The following is a 19,206-nucleotide window of genomic DNA, read 5'->3' as shown; positions in this document are numbered from 1 at the left end:
CCTAATACGCATCCTGCCATGCTGCTGGATTAATTAACTGCAGGCTATTAAATTGATATGACAGTGGTAATGAAGACTTGGAAGATGAAGGAAAGCAGAGCAATAAGACCAGGGTTATAGCAGAGATATTTTTGCTCAGGATAAACTGGCAAAATGCACTATTGAATATGGAGCATTCAGGTGTTGTGTTTTTGAGAAAGCCTGAAGGAATATGCTCATAAACAAATATTTCAGGGAGTTGTAGGACTCGTATACACGCAAAACAGCATTTCTGAAAAATCAAAACACAATGGGCAATATGAAAACAAAAATTAAAAACTAAAACCAAGCTGTGAACACATTGTTGCTGTACTACACACTGAAATTTTTCAATAGCCAAAGCTCAGTTGAGTTTTGTTGACAAAGCCACTGCTAAAAAACTCAAATACACATTTTACTGTTCACTCTCATTATAACAGCATGAAACACTCTTTGCACTCTACACAGTGCTCCACATCTGAGAGCAAATTTCATAACAAACTCTCAGGACATATTTTAGGAATAGTAAAACATAAAGCGCATGAACGAACACTGACCGCGGGGAACAAACACTAAAGAGCTTGTCTCTACACTTGTGTAGCAGAACACCAAAGAAAAATGAAAAGGGAAGTTCTAAAAAAAAAAAAACATGGAATGACAAATGGACAACAACAAATGGAATGAGAATGTCTAAGATGCTTTAGAAAAGTGTCTAAATGTCATTTTTTATAGTGGATATAGAGCAAATAGATGAAATTCATCCAAGTGTATAAGAATGTATACTGCTCTCATTTGTACTGCAAAAAAGCACATTATAATTTTATAATATGACAGTCAAAGAGCTTCCAAATGCTACTACTGGTCAGAATTAAAGACATGTTTAGTGAACTAAAGGACAAAAACAAGAGAAGAATAAATAAAGGAGTTAAGGATAGAGAATGAAGAAGAGTAGAAAGAATGCTGTACTAACTTTTACAACAGGGTTTTAGACTGATGGTACTCTTACTCCCTAATCAAGTGATCCAGGAATGAGGATGTTATTGATAGTGCCTTCAAAGTACTTTTGCAAGTCGCTCTGCATAAGAGCATCTGCCCAATACCATAAATGTAAATGTAAGAATGCTAAAAAAAAGGCAGAGACTTCAGGATAACACCATGCCATTAACTATGATTTATACACACAAGAATGCTTTTTCCATTATTGTTTGGCTACAAAGATTGATACATTATATTGCTTGTGATATATTATTTCTTTCATGCCTATATAATTTTCCTGTCAGTGTACACAACTCTTGTATTTCTTATTTTGCCCTCAGTAGAGAAATATTTTAGGACATTTGAGTGCAGAGGCACAGTTTCCTCAAATTTTGCATAGACAATTGGGAAAACTGGAAGAAAACATAATGAAATGTTTTTGTGTATGTTTCTGTGAATTTGTGATTGTATCTTTATTTAAATCCAGACAGATGTTGAATACTATGTGTGTAACCTGCTGAAATAAAATATTAAATGGTAATCCCTTTTTCAGCTGTGAATTTTTTAATGTTGTTTTAAAGCTTTATAACACTACTGATTTAGTGATGTAATTTGATATATATTTATGAAATATTCTAAGCTCCATTTCCCACAAAATTTTAACAAAGCTAGTGAGTAAGCTGTGTTTTTTGTTTGCACAAACTGACACTTAAAACTAAGTCTTAAGGTCAGCTACAGCTACCAACTTCAACCTTGACTCTAAGCTAATAGCTGCTACTGTAGCTATTTCAAATGCAAGCTATTTATAGCACGACAGACATCAAACTAATGTTACTTTGTACACTGTAGCATAGTTTAAAATTGCAAATTGAAAATAAATTAAAGCTTACATGAAGCTGATGAGGGTGTGTTGAAAACATTATTGGATACACTTGTTAGGAATTAATGTACCGACCTCCTGAGTGAGGAGGTGGGCCACACAGAAGCACCACCCCCTGTCCCTCCCTCACAGACACCGCACTTCTTCGATGAGTTCTGAAGTTTTCCAAATCTGAAAGAAAAAGAATTCATGAATAATTCACTCATTTCTAAGACAGAGGCCAACACAGAAGGGCATATGAAAAGATTAACCTTGAAAATAAGCAGGAATAGACAATAAGCTGAGACTGATGCAAAAATGCTGCTTCAAAATATATTTGATATTAAATTAGCAACCTACTTTTCACTGGGTGGTGTGAGGTGGTCTGGGGAAAATAACAGAAAATAGAACTCACTGAAGACTAGTTCAGTACATAAATAGTTGTGTTGTTTCTCAGAGTTTGGGCCTTGGCAGTATGACTGAGGGATATATCACCACCCATGGTGTGGGTTTATTAAGAAATCCTGCTGGCACAGCCTCTAGCCAAGCTAAAATGGATACAAATGGTTAAAGATTAGCTTTGGCCCATCAGTGTCTATTGTGTCTTATCCACATTAGATCCTGTGTGCAGACTATTTAATGCATTAGTCAAAGTGCTAAAAAAAAAAGAAAAAAAAAAAAGCCTTATGTCTGCAGCGAGGACTTAAATGCTAACAATGAATAAAAACTCTAAATGAGCAACATTCTCACAAATTTTAAATCTACAAGACAACTTGCTTAGGAAAAGCAGTAAGTGTAATATCTTATAGCAGCATGTTTGAGTGATGTCAGAACTTCCTTTAGTCATCTTTAGCAGCAATATGGTGTTTAGTGTAATAGTCGATCGTTTAAAACAACTTAATTAATTTTGTCAGTAATAATAATAACAATGAGATACAATAATATGAACTGTAGCTGGGTCAGGAAACAAATCAGCAACTAAAAGGCTAAGGCTTAACATTTGATTTGTTTTCTCTTTTTTCTGTTCTTTTTTGGCTTTTCTATTTTGTGTACCTGTATGCATAAAGGACAGTTTATACATACAGCTCTTGAAAAAAATAAGAGACCACTGCCCAATCTCCAGATTTGAACCCTATTGAAAACCTCTGGAATGTCATCAAGAGGAAGATGGATGTTCACAAACCATCAAGCAAAGCTGAGCTGTTTGCTTTTTTGCAAAAAGAGTGGTATAAAGTTCCCCAACAGCAGTGTGAAATACTGGTGGAGAACATGGAGCCAAAACGCATGCAAATCAGGGTTATTCCACCAAATACTGATTTCTTAATGTTATTTAGCCAAAGCATTAACACAATTTGTTTACAAATTATTTTCCTTTTGTTTTCTTTGAGTTATTAAAGCTCTGCAAATACTGCATGATCTTGCGTTATTGTATTGGGTATATGTGTTGTCATTTCCTTTAAATATACACTCTAAATAACAATAGTTATATTTTGAATTTAGGAGAAATATTGTCAGCAGTTCACAAAAAATGAAACAAAACTGTTCATCGCACCAAAACATGCACCTGTAAGAAAAAACATAAAAAACTGTATTTTGCAGTGGTCTCTTATTTTTTTTCCAGAGCTGTATAAGAGAAATCGTTTGCAATTATTCATTTAATTTGCAGTATGTGTGGAACTTCATGACATCAAAGCTAGCTGATTGGATAGTTTGTTGGAGCAAGCCAGTCTCTATTCTATATCAGTCCTCAGGGAAAGGACGGAACCACTGCTGTAAAATAAGTAAATAAATAAATAAATAAATAAATAAATAAATATAAAAAAAAAGTGCAGAAGTTGCAAAAGAGCCTCAAGCTTTTGCATGATCTATGACATTCCTAACTCTTAAACATAAAAATGAAACTCTTTGTCATCTACCATATAGTTTTATGGCATTCAACAGACTGATTAAGTGAAGGTGAAATCAATAACAGCCCCCAAGCAGGCAAGCATGCTTGGAATCCACTGTACCTCCATGACAGCAGTATTTTGCCAAGCATAAGTCACACATCAATGGGTTTAATGGCTCCCCTATTTATCAGCTCCCTTATGTGCTTTATTCATCGCAGGTTTGCTGTCAACCATTACGAAGCCATTTCAAAAGGACTTTAGAAACTGAAATTACCTATACCTCTGGAACTCATTTATTTTTTTCAGCTAGTCATGGAAAAAGAAAACTAGGTGGTGATGTTATTTTTTCCTGCAATATTTGTCCTTCAAAACTTTGATGATGCTAATTCAGAGAGGTAGGCGGCCTGTAAGGATGGATGCCCTCTGATGTCTCAGCTGGGGTGTTTAATTTCAGAACCTCTCAGTGTTCTTGAGGAAGCAGTAAGCAGTTATTAGATGTGTGATGCACTGCAATTATGAAATAAAATAGATGAGAACATGACATGTAAACGAAGTTTGAGGTAAAACCACTTAGTCACATCATACTGTTCTGGGCCTGAAAAAAAACTTTGATGTTGAGAGAAAATGATTTGTTTAGTTCACTCTCTCATATTTTCAGAGAAATAAAGAATCAGCTCACATGTACCACAAACACAGGATTTACTTATGGTACGTGAAGTACTTAAATGTAAAAAACAAAAACAAAAAAACCCTTTAATTTAGAGCAGGGTTATCAAACATTAACCAAAGGGCCAGAACCAGCCATGTGAAGGTTTTAAGCCCACCAAATAAATTTAATTTAAATTACACTCATCCTGTACAGTATAAAACAATTACAAAATGTTGTGGAAAAAAGCTGGCTATAAACAGAGTAATAGATTCATGGTCATAAACCCAGACACTGAGGTTACATGGCCACCAAATATGGATAGATGCTGACTAAGTTTGCGTGAGCTTTAGCCCAATGTAGCCTCGGATTCCTGTTTTCCACTGATAGGACCAGTCTTCTGATGTTTAAGTCCATCTGTGTAAACCTTTGATGTGTTTTGCTTTTTGACACAACTGATAATTTTCTCACCAAGGTTTTAAAACTACAGTAGCTATTTGAGTTACAATAGCCTTTCCTGTCAGCCTGAACAAGATGTTTCTGCCAAAAGAAATGTTCTGTGTTTTTTTTTTTTTGCACTATTCTGTATAAACTCTAGAGAATGTTGTGCTTCAAAATATGCTTCTGCATATCATGTGCTTCTGAAATATTCAAACCGTCTTGTCTAGCACAAACAAGTCAGTGAATTCGTGTTTTTCTCCATTCTGATGTTTGATGTGACTATTAACATTAACCTGTATCTGCAAGTTTTTAAGCATTGTGCTGCTTCCACATTGCTGGATTGGGTAGCTGCATGAATGAGCAGTAGTGTTCACTATTAAAGTGAATGTATTGCTCAGTGATCCTCATGCTCATGCACTTATCTACAACCTTTTTCTTTAAGTGTTGGTGCACTGAGAATATAGGTTTCAGATAAATACTTATAAATCAATGCCTTTAAGAGAATTTGTTGGTGTGTTGTAGATCTACTAAACCTAGACAAAAGAAACACACTAAAAATATATGGTATGCCATGAGAAAAATATGTTTAAAAGCTTAAAAATTCCACAGCAGCCCTCCATTCCTCTATTAATCAGTACTTACACTTGGACATACCTCTAGAGCTCTAATACTTATTCCTGCTCTAGTTAATGCTATCTGACTAAATTATTTTTAAGGCTCAGAATATACCAGTTTACTGAAATCTGGAAAAATATTTAATTTCACCAGCACCAGCAGACAGTGTTCATTGGAATTTATTAACAAATCTCTGAGAAACTATGAATAAAGATACTGCCACTATAAGAAGGATGCTAGCATTATAACTTTGTGCTATACATATATATTCACACACACACACACACACACACAGACTATAAGCACCTGAGGAATATACAATATTGCATCTCTGGGACTTGTTTTGGAACACATAGGTGGAGCAGACAGGAATAGGGCATGAAAAAAGAGCCTCCAAGAGCAGAGAGTGAAGACAGCCTTTCCTCTCAACTTGAGCAAGGTGTTTCTGCCAAAAGAAATGTTCTTTGTTTTTTGTACTGTTCTCTGTAAATTCTAGAGGCTGTTGTATGTTTAAATCCCTGGAGATCAACTGTTTCATAGAACTACCTTGTCTGTCACAAGCACAATGCTGTGGTCACAAGATCACATTTTCTTTTGTTTGAGCTTAACATTGACTGAAGCTCTTGACCTGTGGCTATATGGCTTTATGTATAACACTGTTGATTCATGAGGCTAATATATGCATGATCAAAGGTGGTCAAGGGTCTCAGCATTTGTTGTGGGTGTCTGAGGTGGCCTGGGCAGGCATAAGTCATGTACATGGATTTTTGTCCCAGTAATATAGAAAGGTTTTGGTGGAGAGCACTGTGAAACACGTTGGTCCAAATTCTATAGGTGTTCAACTGGATTGAGATCTGTTGACTGTGAAGACTAAAGTATATGATTAAGAAGACCACTCCCATGATTCAAAAATGTCCATGATTCATCATGGAATACAATTGGTCACTCAAAATAACTTTACATTAATTTCAGGAACTCTATCCTCTAAGCATAATCAAACCAAACCAAATTTTCCCATAATAACAGACCGAACTTTTCCTCTAATTTGTCACAGACTGTATTATACTGTTGGATGGTTCTGCTTTAGGGCCAGCTTTAAATGCAAAATTACAGAGATCACTGATTTATGAAGAGTTACTTATAAAGGTCAGCTAATGTATGTTATATTGGCCACAGGAAGTCTACTAAGTAGCTTTTTCTTAATTATTTAATAAAATATAAGTACCTCTTTAACCCTGGAGCAACTCTAATTTAACAACAATTTCAGACTCTGCTTGCCTCTTAAGAAAAGCCATTTTTTCATCATTAATATCAGAGTGTGCATTAATGCCACCTAATACTGCAATAACTGGTCTCTATGTAAAACTTTAACCACTGTTCTTTTAAAACACCCTGTAAATTATCTAGATTGATTAAACTCCATTGAACTTAATTACATACTGTCACACTTCTTCAACCCCTTGACATGTAGTGAGCTTCTCAGTCTCAATGCCTGCATATGCTTGAAATTCCATGAAAGCCTTTCTACAATGTGATTGTTCTTAGCCACTCTTCTAATGCTTACACACATCAACTGACTATGTGCAAAATTGTGTCCAATCAGTGGATAATAAGCAGACCATGAAGTGACACTTTGCTGAGTGCAGTTGATGTGTATAATACAGAAGAGATAAACTGGAATGACAAACGTGTTCTTTCGCTCCTACTGACATTTTTAGCGGCAGCTCTTTTCTATTATATTGCATATGTCTAAAAAATGTTTCAAAAAGTTATGGAAAATAACTGAGACATTATGTTCATGCCCTGAATATTCATAATACAAAGCTAATATACTGTACATTATTTGCAACAAAACATACTAACAGTTGTCATCGTAATAAGGATCTGTGGGATTGGACTTTTAATAATAGCAGAATGTTATCAGTCCAAAATAGCAGTCTTAAATATCTAGATACTTGGTTAGGTGTAATAAACTGAAAAATAATAATAGCTTTCATTCAGGCAATTATTTAATTTATTTCAGTATTTCACAATTTCTTATGGAAGTATTTTGCTATGCTAGATCCATAAGATGTCATACTGTATTAAAAGAAACCTAATACATAAAACCTACCAATGAATATAAGCAATTTAAAAATATCACTGATGATACTATTTACAAATATGTTATGATACAAATTTCACAAAGCCTGCAAAGATGTGCACTGATTTGCCAGTGCAATGGTATTTTAAAACCCAGATTATCTTTGCAAGAAGGATAAAATGGTATTTTCCTGACTTGAAATTAATTTGGTTGACATTTACTAATTGTCACCCAACTTCAATAAACTAGAGAGTTCACACCTGTTAGTGAACACCACAAAAGTGTAAAAGTAGACAAAAACACACTTAATATCAAGCAGTTATCAATGTAAAGTCTTTCATGAAAATATGCCATGATAAAGCTCTACTCTAGCCCATATTTACAAATACGTCATTCACTAATTATAAAAGTACCCCAACTATATCTGTCTCATTCATACATTTTCAACTGTATAGTCCAAGGTCATGTAATTCTGTGTAACTTTACTTCACATGCAAAATTCTTGTATAACTTCTAAATAGGGCTTGTGTCTGTAGTTACCTCTGAGGTCTAAATACCAATGTGCACAATTCTAGTATTAAATCCTGACTTATTTTTTTAACTCAACCCTGAATACAATCTCTACTCTCTAAACTAAAAAAGTGAGAAAGCTTTGTATTTGCTCTTTTCTCTATCAAACAAGAAACATATCTCGTTTGTTTGTGCGAGTACAGAACTCATACACTCGCAATTGCAAGTCTATTGGTTCCAATCTGGCTGATGATAGAGCAGCAACAAAGGCCTGGAGTGGCACTTTCATGTGTGGTTGAGGACAGGATGTTAGATAAAAGCCTGACAGAAGTCAGAAAATGGAGAGCCTATGAGAACAAAGTGGACAAACGCATTCAACATCTAAGGTACTGAATTAATTTACTATACAAAAGGGGGAGAGTATCTTTTTGGGGAGATATTTTGGAAACAGATAAAAAGGATGTTTATGATTTACGATTCCAAAAGATGGATACACGAAGCCATCTTGAGACACTCAGACACTCACTATCACCATCTACATGAGAGGATTCTTTACTTTTTTTTTTTGGCCAAGTACATCAAGGTTGCTTCTTGTCATTCCCAAAAAGAGCAAAGGCACCATTGTTGTATAAGTTGCCCTGAGAGCCACCCTCAATAGGCCACCTAAGGCTAGTATGCAGCTGAGGCTTTTCAAAAGAGACTGGGGGAGAGAAAGGAAAAGGGTAGAAAAGAAAGAGTTTATACACATTATTCACTTCCTGTACATTGGGAAAACATGCTCTGTCAACAGCATACTGTGTCAATAGACAACCAAAAAGAGAGGAATAAATTTCCATTAGTGATCTGTACTTGTAAGACTTTTTTTAACTTGTCATGTCATGCTACAAAGCTATATAAGTTGTTAGAATAGAATGTTTAATCAGACCATGCTATTTAATCTTTCCTACTGTCTTAAAATCAATGTGAATGTCCAATGTGTCCCAGAAACACCAATTGCTGCTAGGGTTAGGGTAACTAGTGACAACACATATAGTAATCAACATTAACTGAAATGACCTTATATCACAAATCAGATCTCTAGCTTTACTACAGTGTCTGATATGTTTTATATTCTCTTCCATAACAGAGCCAATTTAGGCCTAATTTTGGATTCTCAGTGCCGGAAAAGCTTAGACTATTATTAAATGAAATGAAAGTCTAACCTTGTCCTGCACTGAAATCCTTATAATCTAGAAGTGCAGTTTTAATTCCAAACCATGGATATCAATGTAATATTATGCATGCTTAATCTGAACAAGGAACTAAAGTACAAGTACAATAGTGCACCTCTATTTGTGCATCTTTATTTCTACATCTTAAGAACATTGCCTGTCTTTCTCTAAAGAAAAATTCGCAACCCACATTTTGCAAAGAAAATAACCTAGCACGATCGACCATATCCTTTGCAATGTTTTTTATTTTTCCTCAAGAAAACAGTTTCTTTTGCAAAATATATGAATATATGCAAGTACTTGATGATTCATGCTTTTGAAAAAAGACACTGTAAATGCTTTTCCTTCCTCTCTTAATTTATCCGGGACTGAAACCCCTGCTGCTTTGACTTTGTCACTTGACTAGCATCTCTTTAACTGGAATTGCATGTCAATGCCTCACAGAAGAAAACGTCAAGATGTGAAAATAAGATGGCATTAATGCCTTTATTTATCTGTTATCTTTTAAACAAGTAAAAGAAATACTCCCAGTTTACTAACTGTACTTCTCGCATATATTCACAATACAACACTTTCACATTCACCTATTGATACTTCCTATATATACCCATATAACTTCTTACATATACAAAACAATACAAACCCATTCATAGCTCTCATACATTAATTATATCTATCACAGTCACTCCATAAAATAGAGAGCTAGGAGAAAAATTTGTAAAGATGTCATTTTAGATGTCAGGCATATGTGCAGTCTGTCCTTTATATGACAGAATATGATGAGCCAAGCTGAAAAAAACTGTATTTAATTGATTTAATTGATTAATGTTAATAAAATGCTCAGCTATGTTACTGCTAGTTATTCTGGTAGCATTAGCTGCTTTAGTCATTAAAACAAACATTATTACTGGACTACACCCCACTGCAGATTAACAATACTGCAGAGGACTGTCTGGTACTGAGAAAAAATAAACAAACAGGCTAAATTGAACTCATGAAGCAATCAATCAGTCATATTTATTATGACTTATGTTTATATATCTTATGATTGTAATAAAAGGCAAATATAATGACCTTGAAAGTAATCATAAGAAATAATTTTTATGTATTTAACTTTTTTTTTTCTTTTGCTCTGCCAGAAATCTCCAGATGATTCATTCCCATAAACACACTCCTAGAGAAGTCTCTAAAATTAATTTTATCTTTTTCTCAACTTAATACTTTTAATGTAAAATGTATTTAAAAGGTTTGCTGAAAAACAAACAGGTGACATTGAAACTCTCTCTCTCTCTCTCTCTCTCTCTCTCTCTCTCTCTCCCTCTCTCATAAATGTGTTATTGCTGCATTTGTATTAACATATTGAGTTTGATTAAAACAGTTTATATTGTCATTCAGGTGTATTATGTACCTCTTAAATCTCCATCTTGTGTGCAGACTTTTACTGCACTGTCTTCAATCTTAAAAGTGATTAAACTGATTAAGATAATAAAGCACTAATTATCCAGTCATGATAATTGAAGCATATAATGAGTTAATTATGGCTTGCATATTTTCCACAGATTTGCCTCCATGAATAGATATGTGTGTTTAAAAGAATCTTTAAAAGGTAGAAGACAAAAACCTAAGCAGAGCTAAATATCATTATTACAATTAAACTTATTATATCCCATATTATCTTTAATATATAAAATCTAGTATCTATTAGAAAGTTTAATAACCATATACTTGTTAATATGCAGCAAAGCAGAACCTGATGGCTGAACCATGGGAAATATAAGAATTCAAATCAAGGTCCTCTGAAGGTAATGACACTTAAGAAACATGATAAAGGTACTGTGCACTGTTCTCTATCATTAACAATTTAATTAAAACACCTTACTGAATACCAGAACTCAATTACCATGTCAGAAACACTGCACACATTGACTATTACAGTTCTATGCAAGTTTTTCAATATCTGTGCTGCCAAAATAACTATTGAAAGGAAGGCAAAAAAAAAAATCCTCACAAACTCAAGAATAAGAAAATGCCTTTTTTTCTGATACTTCTGTAGCTCACATGGGCAAACACCATGAGACTTCTATGGTACAGGCACCTTTCAATAAATGTCCTTGATGATATAGACTAAACCATTCAGTGTATAAAATTAATAAATAAAGGGCTAATTAAAACTGTATGCTTGTGCAGCAGAAAAAAATGTTGAGATAAACAGTGAATACATTTGCAAAAGAACTATCCAGCATAATACATCTCTGTTTATTTTTTCCTGCTAAAGGGATAAAGAGCTCTTAGTCAGCCAGCTTACAAATGCATAAGTTGAGAAATGAATTTGCACCATGCTTCATGATTCTCTGTACTCCCACATCCACCACCCAACTCCCCCTAAATTCTCCTGCATTAAGTGACCGAATTATAAAATAGCCTGTCTCATACCATCAGCTGCCCTTTAAATTACTCTCTTGATCCATCACACATTGGAGTTAATTAAGTTATAGTATGAGTAATAAAGAAGATGGATGGTAGACAGGCCAAGATGCTTATGACAACAATCTGCGCCCATGTAAGGTCAGGAGTCTGGGTAATTGATGGATTTGTCTGCCAGTTTTCTTTGTGTGACATTAGATCCCTTTGTTATCCATCACCACTGGAGCAAACAATGGGCTTTGATCATTAATAAGGTAATACATAGAAAAAGTACAACAGCACTAAGCAAAAGGGTAAATAAAAAAATGTCTGGAACAATAAAAACTTTGCCATGTTGAGGAAGGATGAACATGCAAAACACAACACCACAATTTCAGAAATGCACAGTTTAACTTGATTCATGGCATTAAGTTCCAACTACGTACTCTCAAAATGCAATACCCGAGCTTCATCGAACATCACTAAAACTACATCTAGAATTGTGTGCTGTGTGTGTTTTCTTTAGCCATGCACACTATCCGCATGCTTAGCTGCATACAAGGACAAGCATCTAATACACACTGTAAAATATGGTTGTGGATGAGTGATGCTTTGGGGTTGTTGTGCTTCTAGTGATTAAGAGGCTCTTAGGAAGATTGCCAGGAGGTTGACTTTGCAAGAGATGGTTTTTTCCTCATAGTATTGACCCACATAATACAATCCAGTCAACATAGAATTGGTTGTTTGAACACAAAATCTGTATTTTGCGATGTGATTTGATATATGATATGTGATTTGACAAATACTGAAAAACCATGTGGTGAATTTAAAAGGTCAGTGCACATTCAGAAACATAACAACACATAAGAGTTCACAATTTTCTGCATGGAAATGTAGCCCAAGATCTCCCCACAAGTATTTTTATATGCCATTAGACATTGCTAGAGGAGACTCAGTGCCATTATCCTCTTCAGAGGAGACTTCACAAATACTATCTACATTTCTAAAACACAGTTGTGTACAGATGAATACAAAACCGGCTCAACTTTAGGAAACTTTTTTGTTTAAAGATATTGTGCTAAAACTTTTTGTTTCAGGTGAAAATACCACTGCCTGTATTACTCATTTAATATATTCATTTCTTCCCATTTTCATGAAGGCTGCCAGTAATTCTAGAGCTGACTCTGAATGAGTAGGCTGTGGATGCAGGAATGCACAGTGAAATCTGAGGGGGCTACCAGTCATTCACTGTCAGTGCTGTCAGCACTGTCAAGTAAGACTGCAGGGCCAATTAGGAACAGAAAGTGCATCACTCCCAAGAATCATACTAAAGGTTGGAAGAATTTTATTTATAATAAATTCATCAAGGCAAAGCACATTATTAAGCATTATTAGTTGTATGTGTGTACGTGTGTATTTATTTATTTATTTATTTATTTATGAGCCGAATCAAAACACAGATTTAAGAAGACAAATTTATCTCAATAACAACATTGATGGCAGTGACTACAAAAAAGCAATGCTGTCATTGTTTTCTGATGACTTCTTGGCAGTGTCACAAATTTGTCTACCTAGTTTGATTTGTTAGTTTATTTTTAACTTTCCAAGAATTACAAAGTCTCATATGTGCTATGGTGCATTAAGGATTCTTGGTTTTCTTATACCCATTTTTCTCTGCATAATTTTACTTCCTGGTTTCGGACCATGCCTTTCTTCACATGTATGTGTTACGTATGGTCACCTTGTTTAGTTTTGCCTGCCTGTTTTCTGACCCCTGACTGGAATAATTATGATGATTAATGAGTTACTCCAATAAACTTTTAATTTTACTTTTTACAATTGCATCCTGCTTCATTCACTACACATACATAGTTTAATAATCTGACTGATTTAACTAGTGGGAAAATATAGATTCCCACCTTTGATATAGAAAGGGGGTGGAATTTCCAGTTGAACATTTAATGCTGTAATCAGCAGACACATGTATTATCACATCCACTGCAACCAAAGAATCTTTGATGTGCCACATCTTAAAGAAATAGGAGGGATAAAGCATTCAACCTACATGCAAAGGTAAGGCTGGCCTTGCGGCTTACGATGGTCCCGAATGAATTGGAGGCAAAGCATTGGTAGGTTCCAGAGTCCTGGTCTTTGTTCAACTGAGTGATGCGGAGGTTTCCACCAAAGAGAGTGTAGCGCGAATCAAATGTTGGATCAATGCTGGTGCCATTGAGCTTCCACCTAAATGACAAAGACCAAACAACAGTATTGGATCGCATGTACACACTTATGAAGGTTTCACGCAAATACTGCTTATAGTGGAAAATTAAACAAATGCTTACTTTTACAAAATACAAATGCTGACATTTATTTATCATAACATGATCATATCTAGCATTTTACTATAAATTATACAGTAATGACTATGGACTAAAATATTTAATGTGTGAATATAATATCAGATCCCTGACATCTAACCACTGAGCCAGAATCTGGCTGGACCACAATAAAGAGCACAACTTCTACTCATCCATCTTGCTTGAAACCCAGTCGAACCACATCAAAAAGGGACTTAATCACAGTGGAGGAGCAATTAAAACTAATAGGTGCAGTGAGCATTTGGCAGGCCTGAGCTCTATAGAGGGCTAGGTGATCATTGCACAAATTTGCCTGATCACTGAAGGATGTAATTTAGTCATGATGGCAGCCGATTCTTCTCTTCCCTTATTAAAGCAAATGAAACGCAAAAATCAATATCGCTAAATTCTATGCTGCTCTTGCTCACGATCTAAGTCATCATTCATGTGCAAAGCATCTATTTGAAAATATTATATTAACTATTTTTCAACTGACAGTGTCCACAGAAAGTTAACTGAAAACAGAGTCAATGAAATGTATGGTTTTAATTATATTATGACAAAACATATTTAGAATTTCTGAAGATGGACTACAATAGCAATTATTAAAATTTTAGGCACAAATGTATGGATCTTCCCTGTTTAAGTTTGTCAATAGTATTTTTCATATACAGTTTTGGTTATGTGTAATATGTCAAAACATCACAGTGTTTGGTTTACTTTGTTTATTGTACATAGATGCATTACATTTTCCTAAACAAAGTGATAGCCAGGATATTTGCACATATACAAAATTGTGCGTGCAAAAAATTATGTTTCTCCTAAAAAAGCACCTCTGCACATGCTGTAATCTATCACAGTATATAAGTTCTCAACATTGTTATTAAAATAATATTTCACCATAACAAAGTCATCTTTACTATGTGATTACACGTGCCACAAAGGAATTTGTAGACACACAATGTGCTATTCACCTGATATTGTAACATAAACAGATCAAACCACCTAGCACTCAATATATATTTTTTTTCTTAAATGACAAGGTCAGTAAAAGGTTTTTGAAGGACTGTGACAGGTTTAATCTGTGACCCAAAGGATTTTGCAGCAGATTATGCTACAGTAAATGCTATAGTCCATTGTTGGGGCACAGTGGGTATTTTGTGATATTTAACATTATTGAGTCATTGTTTAGGAGCCAAACATAAGAAAGTGATGGGTTCCTCTATTTACTGGGTAATTTTGACAGATCCTGAATAAATTGCCAACTGCCTGACAATCTGTGTATATAAAATTCTTATCTTAGGTTGCTGACAAAAGTATCAATTTGGGTTTAGTTATTTAAAAAAAAACCTTTGCCCATTCTGCTGAACACCATTAAATCCAAATTAAAAAATGACACAAACGTGACTGTGAGGTGTACCACCAAAAGTTACTGAACAGATAGGGCATTAATCAGCTAAGTAACCAGGAGGACAAGCATCAATCATAAAGAGCTATAGAGATCCACAGCACTCAGATAGGAGAAGTTCTTCATAGAACAACCATAGCCCTGACACTGTGGTGAAAAAAATCCCACCTAAAATCCCATGCCAAAATGAGAGCCAACAAATATGGTAAATGAGAGCAAAGTTTAACTGTTGGCACAAAGTGCTACATTAAGTGAAAATAATGTTATAGGGTACACTGCCTTAGTGGTTAGCACATTTGCCCTGCACCTCAGGGGGGTTGGGGGTGTGATTCCCGCTTCCACCCTGAGTGTGGATTTCTCTCTGTGCTTCGAGGCTTTTTTCCAGGTACTCTGGTTTCCTCCCCAGTCCAAAGACATGCGTTAGCAGGTTGGTCTCTCTAAATTGTCTGTTGTAAGTAAATGGGTGTGTGTGTGCCTGTGGATGGATGGGTGGACTTACTGATCATATACTTTTGCTCACCTAAAAATTGGGTGGTTTGCCACCTAAGGTCCTAAGTTATTTAACACATCTAGATGTAAATCAGAGGAAATGAAAGCTGAAATTCTGTGTATCTTCTCATATTCATCTTTTAATCTTGAACCTAAAGTCAACAGGGTATAGCAAGAACAAAAAAATTGAGTTTCCAATAATTTTGGAGGAGACTATATCTATACTACAGCATATACAATTCTAATATAATGTGTTTAATGTGTAACAAATATAATTCTATTTACTATGCTTTGCTCTGTTTAAATGCATGGTTAAGTTACTTATTACAATGTAGTGATCCACCAAATGGTGGAAAGGAGTCTCAATATTAAGACTAACGACATCAGAATGGAGCATTACTTCTATTATTACAATCAATTCTAACTAGTAATGGAGCGCTGCCCCTGGTGGACTTGCCTCCTGGGGAGTTTAATTCCAATTGTAATGTAACACAACTAATCAGGCTGTGAGGTCTTGAGAGGAATCTGAACAGTGAAGCGAATGTGTTAGATTAGGGTTGAAACTAAATTCTGCTAGAGGGAATAGACAATGCACACTTTGTGCTTTCTCAGTGATTTCTCAGCTCTTACAGCTTTGTTTCTACTAAACCAATTGAGTCTTAATGCAGGGATAAATGCCAACATGCATGGATGTGGTCAGAGATATAAAAAAAATAAATTTTAAGCTGCTTAAATGACTGTTGTCCTATAATTATATTAAAAAAACTTGCTGCCTCAGACAATCTGTGGGCTGTGGATGAGCAAGTGGCACAAATTTTTGTCCAACTACACAATGTGTACTTGTGAATTTAACCCAAGTCTGTGTTAAGACAGATCTGACCACCTGGTGCTTAACACGATGCTTGATGACAGGATGTCCAGTGTATAAGACAGTTTTCTTTCTTCAGCTTGCATATTACAATAACATGTTCTCACACCAGAAATTTCACTGAAAGCAATTTGGCATTAACAACATTACATTACAGATGCATTGTCAGACAATTCAGTACTGGTGTCATTACAATGTTATTGAAAAGAAAAACCGAGCAAGAGAAAGGGGGGGGGGCAAAGCCAAACAAAAACAAAAGACAAATAATAATAATAATAATAATAATAATAATAATAATGAAGAGAAGAAGAATAAGAAGAAGAATACAGGTTATGCTAAGAACACAATATAAAATGGACAATTATGAAGCAAAACTTTGAAAGAATGCCCTTTACTTCCACTAAACAGAAAACATACGTAGGAACTTGTGTAGATGTGTGATTCTTGAAGAGTTTGCTGCAACAGTGAGACTTCTCAACCACATAGTTGATTAATTTAGCAAAAAATAAGTGTGCTCTGTCTACTCCAAGTGTCTTGTACTGAGATCAGTTTCACTCAGTTTAGTTTAAGGAGATTAACTAGTAGGACTAGTTGCTAAACACAACTAGTAAAACCTATTTTTAATTCCTTCAAAATAAGTGTCAATTCAATATGCATTTATGTATAACATTTCCATGAAACACTGCAATTTTTCAAGGATAAAAAAATCAGTCAGCCAGTAATGAAAACTGAGGGCTGTTCTTGTTCGTATAAAGACAAAGTCACAGAAAACTTCTAATGTCACTTCACAGGTTTTGACAGACATGACAAGTTAATAAGATGGAAAAAAAACTTACAGTTTGTCGTGTTACTAAGATACTGGAAACTGAAAAGTCTGTCTTAAAGACTCTCATAGCACAAACAGACTTTTAATCACTTTCTAATTATCACTACTATTAAAATGATATGTACTGTTTTAGATTTTACACTTCACTGTAAGCTCATTTCAAATTTCGGATATTTTTTGTGGACTTTTTTTATTACTGTCACCCTTAAAAAATACTTTTTCTTTCTTTTTCTTGTTAGAAAGCAAGGAAAACTGGAAAACTGTGAGGTGAGAGAATTCTAATGTGAGAAGAGTGTAAGTTAATTTTCAAGAGTTTAAACACAATGCAATTTTCAGTGATTCTATATGCAGACAGAAATCCTAGATACCGATTTATTTATTTATTTATTTATTTAATTTAATTTAATTTAATTTAATTTAATTTAATTTAATTTAATTTAATTTAATTTAATTTAATTTAATTTAAGTGTATTCTTTAGGGATAATTCATAGCAAGAAACTCCACTATGCACATGCATAAAGGTTGGTTTGCCTGTAGTGTCAACAGCTCTATCAGATTGATACACTAGTGAAGTAATAAAAGAAGATGCACATGAGGCAGTGTTGCAAAATGAGAATAATATATGTTTTATGGATGTACTGTATTTGAATGCAATATGCATAACTTTATAACTAAAGGTACTGTATTGGTAAAACACTTTGCAGCTGATCTACTTCATTTACTTATGTGATTACACTTAAAAAGACATTATGTAGCATTATGAAAACATCTGGCTCTGAAGACAGTAGACATTTTATCTTAAAATTCCTTTGTTTCCCATCTGTACGTAAACCTAAAGCTGATGATACACACCTGAGCCAGCTGTCTTTGCACAAAACTAAGAAACACAGATTTCATTTATCTCCAGGGCTCTATGAACTTAAATTGACTGAGGAATGAAATGACTTTACAGGAGGGAGGGCAGGTTAGCTACTAAGGCTAAAATGGCTAACAGCACGATAATGAGTGCGGCAGGCATAGCACAACGGCTTGCAGTTTAATGACTTTTGAAAGTGATGGACTTGGGAGCTGCCAGGAGGAAGACGTTCACCTTGAGGCCAGGCGATTTGGCCAAGCTGACAGGAAACGGGAAGCGGCTTATTAGATCGTCCATTAGGCTACCTTAATCCTTAGGGAGTAAAACAGACCTGTCTGTACACAGAAACCTCAGCAGCTGCAGTGAAGAAAATGGCATTGATCCATTCAAGACACTTGGAGTAGAGAGAACATACTTGGCTTTTGCAAATTAATCAACTATGTCGTTGAGAAGTCTCTACTGTTTCAAATTCTTTAAGAATGTTTTCTATGTTTTCTGTTTAGTGGAAGTAAAAAGCATTCTTCAAAAGATTTTATTTTAGAATAATTCATTGATATATATATATATATATATATATATATATATATACAGTAATCCCCCATTTATCGCGGGGGTTACATTCCAAAACCACCCGGGATAAACGAAAATCCGCGGAATCCCCCAAACGTTTTTTTTTAATTGTTTAATCCGTAAATTACCCTCCCACACTCTTGAAACACACATAGAAAACATTTGCAAGCATATAGCACGA

The 19,206-nt window shown here is 34.8% G+C and overlaps 1 protein-coding gene across 2 annotated transcripts in view; it reads right to left on the bottom strand.

Moving 5' to 3' along the window:
• The window catches only part of cntn4 (contactin 4), a 147,066-nt gene that overhangs the window by 83,861 nt on the left and 43,999 nt on the right, over nt 1-19,206 (bottom strand). For both annotated transcript variants that reach the window (XM_058403878.1, XM_058403877.1), the window contains exons 4-5: nt 13,716-13,891; nt 1,949-2,044 (exon numbers count right to left, since the gene is read on the bottom strand). In XM_058403878.1, the coding sequence (XP_058259861.1) occupies nt 1,949-2,044; nt 13,716-13,891 (272 nt within the window). The remainder of the gene's footprint in view (nt 1-1,948; nt 2,045-13,715; nt 13,892-19,206) is intronic.

The sequence above is a fragment of the Hemibagrus wyckioides genome, linkage group LG11 (genome assembly GCF_019097595.1).
Source record: "Hemibagrus wyckioides isolate EC202008001 linkage group LG11, SWU_Hwy_1.0, whole genome shotgun sequence".
In the NCBI taxonomy this organism is placed as follows: domain Eukaryota; kingdom Metazoa; phylum Chordata; class Actinopteri; order Siluriformes; family Bagridae; genus Hemibagrus; species Hemibagrus wyckioides.
The sequence above is the reverse complement of the archived record's forward strand: the minus strand, read 5'-3'. Positions and strand labels throughout refer to the sequence as shown.